General features: G+C 38.1%; 1 protein-coding gene across 12 annotated transcripts in view; it reads left to right on the top strand.

The window, feature by feature from the left end:
• The window catches only part of PAK3 (p21 (RAC1) activated kinase 3), a 240,398-nt gene that overhangs the window by 193,994 nt on the left and 31,819 nt on the right, over nucleotides 1-14,585 (top strand). For all 12 annotated transcript variants that reach the window (XM_032837026.1, XM_032837029.1, XM_032837031.1 and 9 more), the window contains one exon: nucleotides 5,180-5,243. In XM_032837026.1, coding sequence (XP_032692917.1) covers nucleotides 5,180-5,243 — 64 coding nt within the window. The remainder of the gene's footprint in view (nucleotides 1-5,179; nucleotides 5,244-14,585) is intronic.

Consider the following 14,585-nt stretch of genomic DNA (forward strand, 5'->3'; position numbering starts at 1 on the left):
AAGTCCTCATACTTTCAAATTAACAGTTGGCTTCTTATTTAAGAAATTGCCCTGGTAGGAAAATTGTTTTGGTGTGGCTATTTTTTTTTATCCTTTTGATTTTGAGTTGCTCATTTTTGTCACTGTTTTCCCCTATTGTGTCACAGTGGGGTTTTTCTTCCCTTTCCTTAGCGTAATTTATAAAAACCTATTACAGTGGCTCTGATGAAAGAGGTCACTTGAAAAGCTTGTTTTGTGATTGGGAATCATAAACAAGACCTCCTGTGCACTTACCTCACATCAGTAGATGGCAGCACACACTCTCCTGTGAAGGGTAGTGGGTGTGGAGACGCCATTTTATTTGAACAGCAGTTCAATCCAGAGGCAGGAGCTCATCAAAATGGCTGTCTTTTGGAAATCCTCATGAAAGGATTTATTTCCAGTTGTTTTTTTTTTTTAAACTCTGCATTCCAAGGAAATAAAGGTTGAGTAATTTACTACCATAAAACCTCATTAACTGAACCCTGCCAATTGAAATTGGTCATAATTCAGAAAGTGGCTTGGGCTGAAGCTTATTTGCTTTTGTTCAGTCTATGGAAAAGAGTTTGCTCAGCAACTTAATAGTATAACTTTCTTAGAAGACTATAAACTCCTTAATAAAATGATGGTTTCAAGTGACTTTCAAATTGTCATTTCATTACCAAAAAAAACAAAAAAAAAAACAAAGAAAAAAACAAAAGAAAAAAAGAAGAAAGTCCAGGCCTTTATCCATTAATAGCTTACTTGAATAAGGATAGTTCTCAGTGATGTAGAAATCTGTAAGACAATTTGAAAAGTGAAGTGGCAACTCAGAAATTGTTAAATTGGTGGCATTCTGTAGATGTAACTCAAGTAAAATACGTTCTCCAACCCCTTTCTTAAAATATGGGGCATTCACAAAAGGAAATGCCTAATTGTATTTGAGTTCAATGCAACAGACAGTTATTGAGTAACTAATGTATTTCTCACACAACATTGTTTGGGGAGGTGCTGAGGATACAGAAATGAGTGAGACCTGACTCTTGTCCTTTATACATAGTTTATAAGGGGATGTCAAATATATAAAGATGGATACATGGTGTATTAAGTTTAGAGAAGTACTGTAAATGCAAAGGCAAGAGAGACAAAGAGAGAGAGGAGGTACAGTAGAATAAAGGGGAATTGCTAATTTTATTTGAAAAAAATCAGGGAAGTCTTCCTAGAAGAGGCACCATCGAAGCTAAACTGAAGCATGAATAGGAGGTTGAAAATTTAAGAAGGACATTCCAGGCAGGAGAATAGCAAGTTTAGAAGGTATGAAGGCATATGCCCAGGAATGCTAACTTATTCAATGTCACTTAATTATATCATTGGTGGTAGGTAGAAGGATTGGAGTCTTTTTTGTTGTTGTTGTTGTTGTTGTTGTTTTTTTATAATTTTATTTTTTATAAACACATATATATATATATTTTTCCCCCCAGGGGTACAGGTCTGTGAATCTCCACGTTTACAAACTTCACAGCACTCACCATAGCACATACCCTACCCAATGTCCATAACCCCCCCCCAACCCCCCTCTGCCCAGCAACCCTCAGTTTGTTTTGTGAGATTAAGAGTCACTTATGGTTTGTCTCCCTCCCAATCCCAACTTGTTTCATTTACTCTTCTCCTACCACATTAACCCCCCATGTTGCATCTCCTCTCCCTCATATCAGGGAGATCATATGATAGTTGTCTTTCTCCGATTGACTTATTTCGCTAAGCATGATACCCTCTAGTTCCATCCATGTTGTCGCAAATGGCAAGATTTCATTTCTTTTGATGGCTGCATAGTATTCCATTGTATATATATACCACATCTTCTTTATCCATTCGTCTGTTGATGGACATCTAGGTTCTTTCCATATTTTGGCTATTGTAGACATTGCTGCTATAAACATTCGGGTGCACGTGCCCCTTCGGATCACTACGTTTGTATCTTTAGGGTAAATACCCAGCAGTGCAATTGCTGGGTCATAGGGTAGTTCTATTTTCAACATTTTGAGGAACCTCCATGCTGTTTTCCAGAGTGGTTGCACCAGCTTGCATTCCCACCAACAATGTAGGAGGGTTCCCCTCTCTCCGCAGAAGGATTGGAGTCTTAAGAAAGGAAGCTTACCTGTCAAGCCAGAGCTCACCATTACCTGCAGTTTGTTATGGTCAAAGCGATGAGGGTTGAGTGGGGAAGTGGTGGAAAAGAGATGGAGAATGAAGCAAAAGTCAGATACGAAGGGCCTTGTGCTCCCTGCCAAGGCGTTTGAGATTTGCCCTGTAGGCATCAGGGGGAGCTTTGAGGACTTCTGAACCAGGGAATCACATGATTGCATTTGCACTTAGAGCACCCTGCCAGAGTAAGGTGTGGAGCCCAGACTGGAGTGTGAAGAGGCTAGCAGTTGGGAGTCCAGTGAGTAGGCTGTTAGAATAGCCCAGACAAAAACAATGAGGGCCCAACTAGAACAGTAGGAACGAGGAAGGGACAGATTGACAAGGTCTCTGGGAGGTAAACAGATGCAGGCTCAGGACTTGGAGGACAGCCACATGGAGGTAGTGAATGAGAGGGATGAGTCAGATCAGACTCCCAGATTTCTGACTTGGGCTACTGAGAGGACAGACAGTAGTTCAGTGGACTGAGATTGGAAATGCAAGAGAAAAAGCATTATAACAACTCACATATCGTGTATGTCTTATTTAACTTCACTGAAACATGGACTTGTGTTATGAAAAAACAAACCACCACCCCCACCACCAACAAATCTAACAGCTTGATGAACAGTCTAGGATTGAAACATTTATTTTTTTTTCAAGGTATACCATCTACTGGTAGGTCTGAACACTAGGTATCGTTTGTAGCACACAGTTTAGCACTCGAATATATACTTTCCTGTCCTCATTCATTTGGTCAATAAATATCTGTTCAGTGACAGCCATTGTTCTAGACACTGAAGTTATAGGGAAGAAAAGACAAGGTTTTTGCCCTCAAGAAGAAACATGATAATCTCATTAGAGGGATCAGAGAAGAATTCACAAATTAGGATGACTTGACATGTTTAAGTAATAAATAGGAATTTGTGGGTTAGATAGAAAAGGAAAAGGGGGAGCATCTGCAAAGACCTAAGCCTTCAATAGTGATAGCATTACTAGGATTTAAAGTAGGAGGGATGGAGAGTAGAGGAATTATATGAGATTAGTCTTGTTAGGTAGGAGTTAGTTGGTGCTAGACGGTAAAGAGCATTCTATGCCAGACTAAGAAATTTGGACTTGATTATGTAGCAAGGAGGAACTTTTGAGGCCTTGTAAGGAAGAGTGAAATCATTCTGAAGAAGGGCAACTGTACATATCAGCTTACCCAGGACAGTCTTGGTTTGTGAACTATATGGTGGCCCTATTCCTAAAGCATTGTGGAAGATAGAGAAGGTAGAGTGTTGAGGTAGGTAATGACTAGTGCAATTGTTTGGACAAGAGGTGTTAAGGGCCTGAACAATGGCACTGGCCATGGGCATGAAGAGGAGGGAATGAATAAGAGTGGACATTAGGAGATAGAATGTAGAGACCTTCTCTTAAATAGTTCATGCTGTAAATCTTATCCTATTGACACTACACTTCTTTCAAATGGAGCCGTGATAGTAAGATATAAGTCAAAGGTAATGGTACCGATATGTTTGCTTAAAAAAAAAAAGGGAGAGCCAATATTTGTTTCCCATAGCCAAACATGATAAATTTAATGTTTTTCTTGCATGGTTATGAACCACCTTATTCCCCAGTGTTTGGAACAGTCTATAGAAACACAAAGTAGATTGGTGGTTACCTAGGGGGAGGGATGGATGAAGAGTGACTGCGAACAGGTACACGGTTTCTTTCTGGGATCATCAAAACCTCCTAAAATGAGATTATGGTGAAATTTAATAAATTTTCATAACTCAAAAAAGTTATGAAAATCCATTGAATTGTACACTTAATTTTTTTTCCTTTTTAAAAAAATACTGGGCACTGCTTTTTCTGCATCCCACGTAATTTGATAGGTTGTATTTAATTTTCATTTAGTTCAAACTATTTTTAAATTTCTCTTGAAGTATCTTCTTTCACGCATGTCTTAGTTAAATATCTTGGGATTTTCCAGTTGTCTTTCTGCTATTGATTTTTAGTTTGCATCCATTATGATTAGAAAAGGCATTGTGTACGATTTCAACCTTGTAAAATCTGCTAAGCCTTGCTTTGCTGCCTAACATGTGGTCTATCCTGGAGAATGTTCCATGTACACTTGAAAGAAATGTGAATTCCTCAGTTTCTGGGTGAGGAGTTCCATAAATGTGTTAGGTCTAATGGTTCCATAGTGTTGTTTGTGTGCTCCATTTCCTTGCCGATCTTCTCTAATGTTGTTCGATCCATTATTGAAAGCGAGCTATTAATTAAAATCTCCCACCATTATTGTGTTGCTGTCAATAGCTCCCTTCACTCTTGTCAGTGTTTGCTTCATACATTTGGGAGCACTGATGAATTGCACCCTTTAAATGAGTGAGCTTTTATGGTATGGAAGTCATATTCCAGTAAAGTTATTACTAAAAAGTAGAGTGCATGGAGGGTTCTGGGTTTGGGGGTGTAGGATTTCAGAAAGCATGAGTCTCATTGCTTTATAAGTCAACTTTGTTCTTTATTAGACCCTATCACTCTTAGCTCAGTACTGGGTACATAGTAATGGCTCAAGAGATATTTGTCCAGCAGAACTGAATATAGTGTAGCACTCAATTTCTCTCCAATTCAGAGAAGATAGTGATTTTATTAAATAGTTCATGCAAGTTTTTAGATGTTTGTTATCTCCTGATCTACAGTATCCTTTTATGTGAACTTTTTATAAATGTTGAGTTGTGTCCAGTCCTTTTTGTTTCTCAAACATCATCAATTTTGAATATAAAACAGCACAGGTTATTACTACTATTTTAATTAATATGTTACTGTTTGTTACTTTAACTTAAAACATATTATGAGCCATAAAAATTATAGAAAATACATGAAAATATTGTTCTGATATTTTGTTTGTCATTGACTGTGGCATTGTAATTTTTAGTATTAAATAAAGGGAAATCAACCACCCAATTTAAATCTTCTCTCTCTCTCTTTCTTCCTCTCCCCCCACCCCCATACTCAGGAAGCATTGTGAGTGTTGGTGACCCAAAGAAAAAATACACAAGATTTGAAAAAATAGGTCAAGGGTAAGTGATTGTTATTTAAAATATCAAAAGATAAGCACCAGAGATATACATTCAGATTCAATAGCAAGCCTGGGTTATTTCAAGTTCTGCATTCTCAATATTGGTCTTTCTAGTTGACAGACTGACTGTTAATTAATATAGCAAGACATCTTGCTGGAATCTGCATTAATGTCGGGCTGAGAGCTATTTGTTTTGGGACATTTGAATCCCATAGAGTTAGAAGATTCAAACTGATTTCTCTGGAAAAGCAGTAGAGTTATAGAAACCTCTGACTCACATGAAAACTCCTTTTATCCCTGTCCCCCTTACATCTGTATGGATATTGGGCTTCCGATCCTGTTTCACTGTCAAACTGTACAGTGACAGAGTGGAGGCAGAAGAACTCCTTACCTAATAGTCCAGAGGAGGGCAGAGTTGACTCTGCAAGTAAGGAGGAAACAGATTAACAACCCTAAAGGAGATGGAGTACAGAATTTTCACTTAGCATGCTTGTTAAGAATAAAGATCCCCAGGCCTGGCTGTCAGAGATTTGATTCAGAAGTCTGGAGTGGGGACTTAGGAATCTGAACTTTGGGAAAGATCTTCAGAAATCCTGAGAACCACAGGACCAGATCATTCACTAGAGCTAAAGGTGGGGGTCATCTCTTCTCTAAGTCAACTCTAATTAGGTATGTTTCTCAGATCTTAGTGTGAAACTGAGAGTGGGCTACAATTTTTGAAACAGGGAAATGTTTTGTTTAAAGTCAAATGAAGAGTTCTTAAGAGGTATCCTTAAATGGGGAAGGTGACAAGATATTTAGATGCGTCAACTACTGTATGCCAGGAACCAAGATGGTACCCCAGAGGTCTCCTGGCTGAAAAGGAAGGGATACAGCTAATGTGCCTACAGAATTACGCTAGCCCTTCAGCCAGTGGACTCTATTTTCAGATAAGGGAATGGACAGTTTCTTCTTCGGGTAATTCACTGCTTTTCCTTGGATTCTTAGGTTCAGAAAATTGTATGTTGTACATAAGCTTGACAATTTTTCACGATTGTTATTTTTTATTTATTTTTCCCACTTTAGCTTCTGTACTAAAGTTTCTTTTGAAATTTCCAACTTATCTCAGAAAATAAGGGAAAGCATTCATTAGATATTTTGGCTAGGGGGTAAGAGTCTTGTGGCACTTGTGGGGAACATGCTGGTTTCTTTCTTATGATAAGAAAACCAGAAGAGGGAGGCAAAAACTCGGGCAGAAACAGACGGCCAAGTTTCTTCTTCCAGTGGAAACCATAATGCTGTTGCATTTGAAATATTTAGGGGTTAAAATATTTGTGCTTTTGCTTTTGCTTTGTCATTTGATATCACTGGTATTCTTACTTGCTCATGGAGGAAAGAAGAAGAGTTTTATAGTCTCTAGCGACCACTGTCAGTCAAATAGTATTTCTGCGAATTGCTCTAGACCTCTGCTATCTAAACAGAACTTTCTGTGATGATGGAGATGTTCTCTATTTGTGCTGTCCCATACAATAGCCAGTGGTACAGGTGGCAGTGGAGCACTTGAAACGTGTCTGATGCAAATGGGAAACTATATGTATTTAAATTAATTTATTTGTTTATCACACATTTATTGAGTGTCAACTGTGTGCCAGATACTTTTCTAAGGGCTGGAGAGACAGAGATAGGTAATGATGTGGGCCCGCAAAAAAACTTAAATTCTATAGTAGTAAATGCTTGATAGAGGGGTACATTCATTAGCATACAGGGAACACACTGAGACAAGTCTCCCTCACCTGAGTGCAGGGCAGGGCTGGCTTTTGTAGCCATTATTTCCCACCTAGAATTTTCCTTCTTAACTTCTGGTGAACTGGTTGTTTTACTTAAGTAAGGAAGCCATACCTTCTCCAGTCCGTATACACACACACTTCAACTTGCTTTCTTAATGCCCAAAAGGTAAACACCTCAAGGCCAGTTAAAACACAGTATTCAGGGAGCTTAGAAAGCAAAAATTGCCTTGTAGATTTTGTTGTAATCTGGTTGGGTTTTGGTGGAGCTAATAATTGGAATGGATACACAATCCACAGAGAAGCTGCATTTCAGATCATTGCCATCCAGTATGGTAACCATGTGACCATTGAGCACTTGAGGTGCGGCTAGTCCAAATTGAGATATGCTACAAGTCTAAAATATCCACTGATTTCAACAACTTAGGAGGAAAAAATGATACAAAATATCTCAATAAATTATATATTGGTTACATGTTGAAGTGGTATTTTACATGCATACAATGTAGTATTTTGTATTTACATACCCACAGTATGTTATCAAAATTAATTTTATCTTTTAATCTTTTTAGAGTATAGCTCCCCCCCAAATTTACAACAGGCTCTCCTTCTATTTCTAAAGGGCAGGGCTGCTTTAGTTGTAGGTCTAAATGGGAGTTATTTGTTTATTTTTTCAAAAAAGTAGGTTTGTTTCGGGAGTTGGTTTTTTGGGAAGTGGGAAGTGAAAGATGTTACAATTTTGTTTCGATTGCTCTTTCCCACTAAGACCCAACTGAGCCAAAAATAGCATTGAATTTAAAAAAGAAAAAAAGTAAGAAATGGTTTCAAATAACTCCCAGATACCAGGTAATGAAGCAAGACTGATTTCTCCAAGGACAAAGATTAGGCCGCCAAGCAACTTTGCATACCAAAGAAATTCCCCTCCTGGTTATTTATGCCTCTGACGTCCGAAGGTGCAAAAGGAAAGTTCTGTATTTCTCCATAATTCTGTAAAACCTTTATAATCTAAATTGAAAAGTCAAAGCAGAAATCCTGCCTGCCACTGTGGAAAGGTCTGTTTTCAATTCCCGGCTAGTTCATCATTTCAAAGAATGTTGAAACCAGTAGATAGTTTACTCATATGCCCAGTTCAGCTTTTAAATAAGTCCTTAGAGGGTAGGGAGTCAGTCTATCTTATTCCTCCCTTTGTCTCCCTTGGTATCTGGCACAGGGATTTTGTGCTCCAAAAAACAAAGGAAACAATTTTGTACAATTTCGGTCAACAGCAAGAGTTTACATGGTCAAGGTCAAAGACCTACAGAGCTTCTCCTGTCTGCTTCTCCCATTTTCTGGATCTGTTTTTGCCTCAGTAAATATTTGTGAAACAAACAAGAAAATGTTTGTCTTTCTAGCTCTCCTTCTTCTGTCTTTTTGTGATACTGTATATACCTGTCTGTTTTGCGCTTTCTGTTCTATTTCCCTATCTCTTTCTCTTTCTTGATGTGTCTTCATCTCTTTGTTCTCATAATAACTTGATCTGATGCCTTATCTCTTTGGGCACTTGTGGTTGCTACACGGCTGTCTTTTTCATTTGTGTTGGCTTCGTCTTGTACTGCCCATTTTCGCACATACACTCACCCCAAATGGTAGTAATATAAAATCAAGATGTACTTCTAAAGAGCTTTTAAGATATAATCTAGTAACTGGAATCTACTTATTTACTGTGATTTTAGCTTGTATTTAATTTACTAATTTTGGTTTTACGTTTTTGTAGATTTTTGCTCTCTGTTCTTAATTTCTAAAGTCAGTGAGCAAAATATTGATTTATTTCTCTGTAGACCAAAAAATGAAAACCACTTAACTTAATTTTCCTTTTACTTAAATTGCCCTCAATGGATTTTTTCCATGAATTAGTGGCCTAAGTTAGACAAACACGTCTCTGCTCTCAGTGTATAGAGTTTGTATTTTCTTTTCATTAAGTCTGGGTGTTTTTTATTGTTTTGCTTTACCTATTATGATGGTGAAATTCAAGCCAGTGTCTGTAATCATTTGGTGCTAGGAATAATCAGTCCCTGTATTCCATTTTCAGCTTCAGGGAGCACAGCAGCTTACTCTTAGGAGCCCAATTTGAGAAGAACCTCTCCATTAATCACCCTCATCTACTCGGAAAACTAAATTTTTCCAGTATGGGTTTCTGCCATCCCAGCGTTCAGGCCCAGGGCCAGAGAATTGGCCTCCATCTTCCATAAATCAACTTCAGAATTGCATGTCTAATCATTTGAGGCCATCGCTGAGAGTGAAGGCTAAAAATGACATTATTTCACCAGATTTCTGTGAAACGGCTTCTATAATTGGCCACCAAATCTAGATATTTTGAGCAGATGTATGTAAAGTTTAAAAAAAGGAAAGGAAGAAAGAAAAAAGGCCTGGCATCCTCTAAATTATCATTAACAACATGTGTTTGTCAGAAATTATCTGGCAACGTCTGGAATTCTTGCAGAATTCTCACAGAAGCAGTAGCCGTGTGATTACAGAGGGCTGAGTTTACTGACGTCAGCAGCTGGCCTCACCGATTTCTCATTAATATATGTGAATTCATGTTTAAAGCCTTTTCTTACATAAGAATGCACTGAAAAACAGACCCCTTTTCTCTTTCGCTTTCATGTTTGCTCTCTCTTCAACATTGTAATAGACAAGTATTTTTGATGATTGCAACTCAGAGATGGTTTGGATCCTGTTTAATGAATGACTTAATTTGGTGAAGTTTTCCTGAGTGCATGCTACGTTTAATGCACCTAACACAGCTTCATCATTAAGAACCATGTTCTGAGAGTCACAATGACCTCTAAGCTCATGGTCTTTCAGAACATTCGACAGGGAGAGAAAGAAAGTTGTATCAAGAAATAAACCAGGGCTGGGGCACCTGGGTGGCTCAGTGGGTTAAAGCCTCTGCCTTTGGCTCAGGTCATGATCTCAGGTCATGATCTCAGGTCCTGGGATCGAGCCCCGCATCAGGCTCTCTGCTCAGCAGGGAGCCTGCTTCCTCCTCTCTCTCTGCCTGCTTCTCTGCCTGCTTGTTATCTCTGTCTGTCAAATAAATAAATAAAATCTTTAAAAAAAAAAGAAATAAGCTGGGACTCTTCCCCACTTCCCCCCGCCCCGCAAAGGCATGTACTTTAATTAGTTTATTAGAGTGTCTGTTTTCTCATCCATAGTAAGCAGAAGATACATACATCATCAGGTTGGGGGAAGTGAAGGAGGGGAGGCATTTTAAGTGCTTAGCACAACATGGCACATAGTGAAGGGCTGAGTACTAGGTATCATTAGAGGTGAAAGACACCCACAGTTATTCTGTTGAGCAGAATAGGGCAGGTAGCATGACATAATTACAGGAGCCACGGAGATGGAGAGAGAGGAGGGACAGATCATTTAGAGCCAGGGAGAGGGTAAAATGAAGGATCCTTAGAGAAGGGTGCATTTCAATCATGACTTGAGAAAGTGTAGGATTTAACATGTGGGGATTATGGACAGTTTCGCTGGAAGGAAACCAAAGGAACACTGGATTAAGACTCTAGTTTGTATTTGCTTTGGTATCCCTAGGGCCCGCAACACTGTCTGGCATAAAGGAAATCCTTAACAACTATCTAATGAATGAATATCAGAAAGACCAGAAGATGATGACAGGGTCCCGGTATCAAGCCCTGCATCAGGCTCCCTGCTTAGCAGAGAGTCTGCTTCTCCCTCTCCCTCTGCCTGCCACTCTGCTTGCTTGCTTGTGCTCTCTCTCTCTATCTCTCTGTCAAATAAATGAATAAATATAATCTTTAAAAGACACAGAGAGAGAGAGAAACAGAGAATGACCAGAAGAGTGAAATCAGTGGTACCAGTCTCATGGACAAACCTCCAGTTTGGCAGGGGACTTAACAGGAAATAATGCTAAAAAAGATCTGTTGGGACTGTGTCATGAAACATAGGGAGATACAAGCTGCACTGTAATTTTTATTTGTATGATTTTTTTTCCTAAGTAGGTAATATTTGGGCATGGTGTAACCAGGAGGTTTACAGGAGTAGACAGTGAAAAGTAAATGTCCCGCCAAGCCTTGTGCCTTAGTCTCCTTGTTATCTTGTATAAAGGAAAGCTCCAGAAAGGATATGTTATGGGATTCTTAGGTTAAACTTCCATGGGTTCTCTGCGCACGCAGGCAAACATGCACACACATGCCACATATGGGTGAATATGAGGTCACACAATGATGTAATTTTTAAAACAGGTTTTTTACTTATCTGAATATGTAAACTGTTGGATACACAAATGGTGAATGTCTATTTCTGATATTTAAATTGTTAATCACTCTTACATATTTTAAGCCACATTATATAATGTGTGCATTGGGAGAAATTTTTCAACTCTCACATTTCATGAGGAGCATAATTCAAAATCTTCCTATGCATCTTAATATCACTGTTTTTGTAATCATTAGAGCCCCCTTTTGAAATACCCAGTAGTTATCCAAGTAGACCATTTGAATTTCATCTAACATCTTTAGATATAAATATTTTTGAATCCACATATTATATCCATATATATTTTGAATATTTTTGAGTCCACATATTATTCTGTCCCTGGATATTTTATTTCTGGTTGCAATTACACATTCTTATAATATTAAGATGATTGCTTTCTGAATCTATTGTATAGGTGTATCTTTACATCTTCACAATATAACTCTCTCCTCTATCACTTTTTTAAAATTTCTGTTACAAATTTTCAAACGTACACAAGAGTAGAGAGAATGGTATAGAATTGTGTTATTCTTATCACCCTGGTTCAACATTGATCAATATTTTAATATAAGTACAATACCATAATAACACCTACAAAATCCAACAGTGACTTGATATTATCTATTATCAGAGTTCCCCAGTTGTCTCAAAAATGCATTATAGTTGATTCCTTCAAATCAGCATCCAAAGAAGATCCACATATGGCATTGGGTCGTGTCTATTAAATCTCTCCACTCTAAAGCAGTCTTCCTTCTTTTTCCACTACCATTGACTTACTGAAGAAACTAGTCATTGTCTTGTAGAATGTACCACTTTCTGGATTTGCCTGTTAGTTTCATTCAATGTAATGTAAGTTGCATCTCTATTCCCTGTATTTCCTTTAAATGGAAAAAGTTGGTTCTAAAGGCTTAATAAGATTCAGGTGCAACTTTTGGCAAGATGTCTTCATATGAGTATTTCATATTAAATCAGAAGGCACTGCTCGTCCCGTTGTGTAGTGCTGTGTAGATTGATCAGAAGCTTCAGTGGGGACTCCTCCCTGTCCCCTCCAATGCAGAGTTCCTCATCAGCCTTTTGTCTAATGTTTCATCTATTGATGACTATATTGCCCAAATCAATAATTAAATTAGGGACTAGTAAATAGTGATTTTCTAAAACTTATTTTTTCTAAAAATTACCTCCCACACTTTATTGACTGCAATGCTTTTGCTGAAAAGAACTTTACCTCTCATCTGCTTAAGGTCTTTTGGTTACCATGAAATATAGTTTATACAGGCAAATCAAGATAAATGCTTAAGTTGATAATTGCCAATTTCATTGTTAGGAGTTAACACCCAACTTATTTCCAAAAGAGTCCAAAGAGTGGTGTTTTGAGTTTATTCCAAGTGGGGGGAGGAGGCATTCTCTTTTATTAAAAAAAACTTGTTATAAGTCACAGGTCTTTGTATTTTGAGTAGGTTTCAATCAGTTGTATTCGCTGTTGTATTTGATAGTCATACTATCATATCTTGGGCTAACAGGTGCCCTTTTCACTGCATTAATTTCAAAAGTGACCTTTAAAAATCTTGTTTATCACACCTAACACTTACAGTACTGATCATACCTGCAAAAGTAATTTACATCCTATCCAATCCTGACAGATAGTCTCTATGAGCATCCAAAACTGGCATCGACTAAGAATACTTCATCCTAATGTGTCTTTCCCAAACAGTACTCCATGGATAAAAATAAATGAATATGGAGAATTACCATATTGCCTGAGAGATTTTATAAGGATTTGAATATAAGGCAATTCCCCCTTTTCCTGAGAAAGAAATTGGCAGGGGTCGGGTGGGGAGGAGGAATACCTTACCTTGTTTATTTGGGCACATATCTTGTATATGTACCTTGTATTTGGGCAATTGTACCATCTCTGGGTATGTGTATATTTGTGTGTGTCTGTGTGTCTGTGTCATAACTCTACTTTTAAGATGAGTGGTAACATACTATAAATCTCCTATTTTGTTATTTGCCTGTGTCTAAGAGATGATTCTAAGATCAGTACCTCTTTCTTTTAACAGATGAAGTGTTTTTTTGTTTGTTTGTTTGGATGGATCATAATGTATTTAATCAGGCCCACACTGATACACATTTAGTTTCTTTCCAATGTTTTGCTTGCATGAACAGGGCTTCAGTGGAGATCTTTACAAACAAACCACTAAATACATATGCAAACTGATCATTAGGTTAAACTGCTGAAAGTGGAATTGTTACATGAAAGGATATGGGCATTTTTAATGTCCAAGTTGCCCTCCATAGAGGTTGTTCCACTTGACATTGTCTGCTAACAGTGCATGAGAATGCCTATTTGCCCACACCCTCACGGAAACAGCCATCTTCATTTATTTGGGATTCTATGATTATACTAAAAAGTCATCACCATCCTGATTTTCAGAAGGGAAAATGTTTTAAAAAAGAACCCTGAACCCTGAGCCCTAACAAGAAATTATATGGTAAACAAAAGGCTCTCCTGAAGGATCTCTTGGTCAACATGGTCCATGGGTGTGTTATGCCCAAGTACCTTGGTTGTATGTCGTATTTCTTCATAGATTAGACCAACCGTATGGCTAAATTTGTCAGAAATGACAAGTGGGAGCATTTCTTGAAATCTTTTTCCTCCTGCACTTAAAGATAACATGTTTGGCCAAAGGCATTTTGTCTACCACCTGGATCTTTGCCAATCATATAATTCTATGGAATGAGGATATGATCAATCCATCCATAATTGTGGACAACCTTTTTCTGCAAACCTTCAGTGCCTGTCCTCTAAATTAGTTTTAGTTTTCAGGCTTGAGAAATTAAATCTATCCTGTTAGATATTTTTCAGACTTCTCTTGGCTACTCAGTGAGGAGCCCTCTTCTTATGGCAACATGAAGTTCCCATATTGAAGATGAATAGTTTTGAAACTGGTTTCTTAAAGGGCTTGATGAATGACAGCTTGTTTAGAGAACCCGATAAAGCAGTATACAGCATGGAACTCAGGGAGAAGTGCTGAGAATAAAACCTCTGACTCGTTTCTCTTTGTTCAAGAAACTATGGGCAAGAGGAGAAATGGTGTCTAGTGTGCTCACAGCGGTGATGTTTCGAGTGGGACCACCCACCCCAAAAGTATTTGCTTCCTCATCAGATCTTATTTTGGGCCATATAAGGTAGAGCACTCTTACAAGGCACTAATATAACCATCAGGAGCCAGCTCTTCGGTTTTCTGACTCAGTTAAGCTTGCTCATGTGGCCAAGAGTAGTTCTTTGTTCTACTTAATGCTGTTAAATGCACTGT

The sequence above is a fragment of the Lontra canadensis genome, unplaced genomic scaffold (genome assembly GCF_010015895.1).
Source record: "Lontra canadensis isolate GAN:19392208 unplaced genomic scaffold, GSC_riverotter_1.0 scaffold96, whole genome shotgun sequence".
Classification (NCBI taxonomy): domain Eukaryota; kingdom Metazoa; phylum Chordata; class Mammalia; order Carnivora; family Mustelidae; genus Lontra; species Lontra canadensis.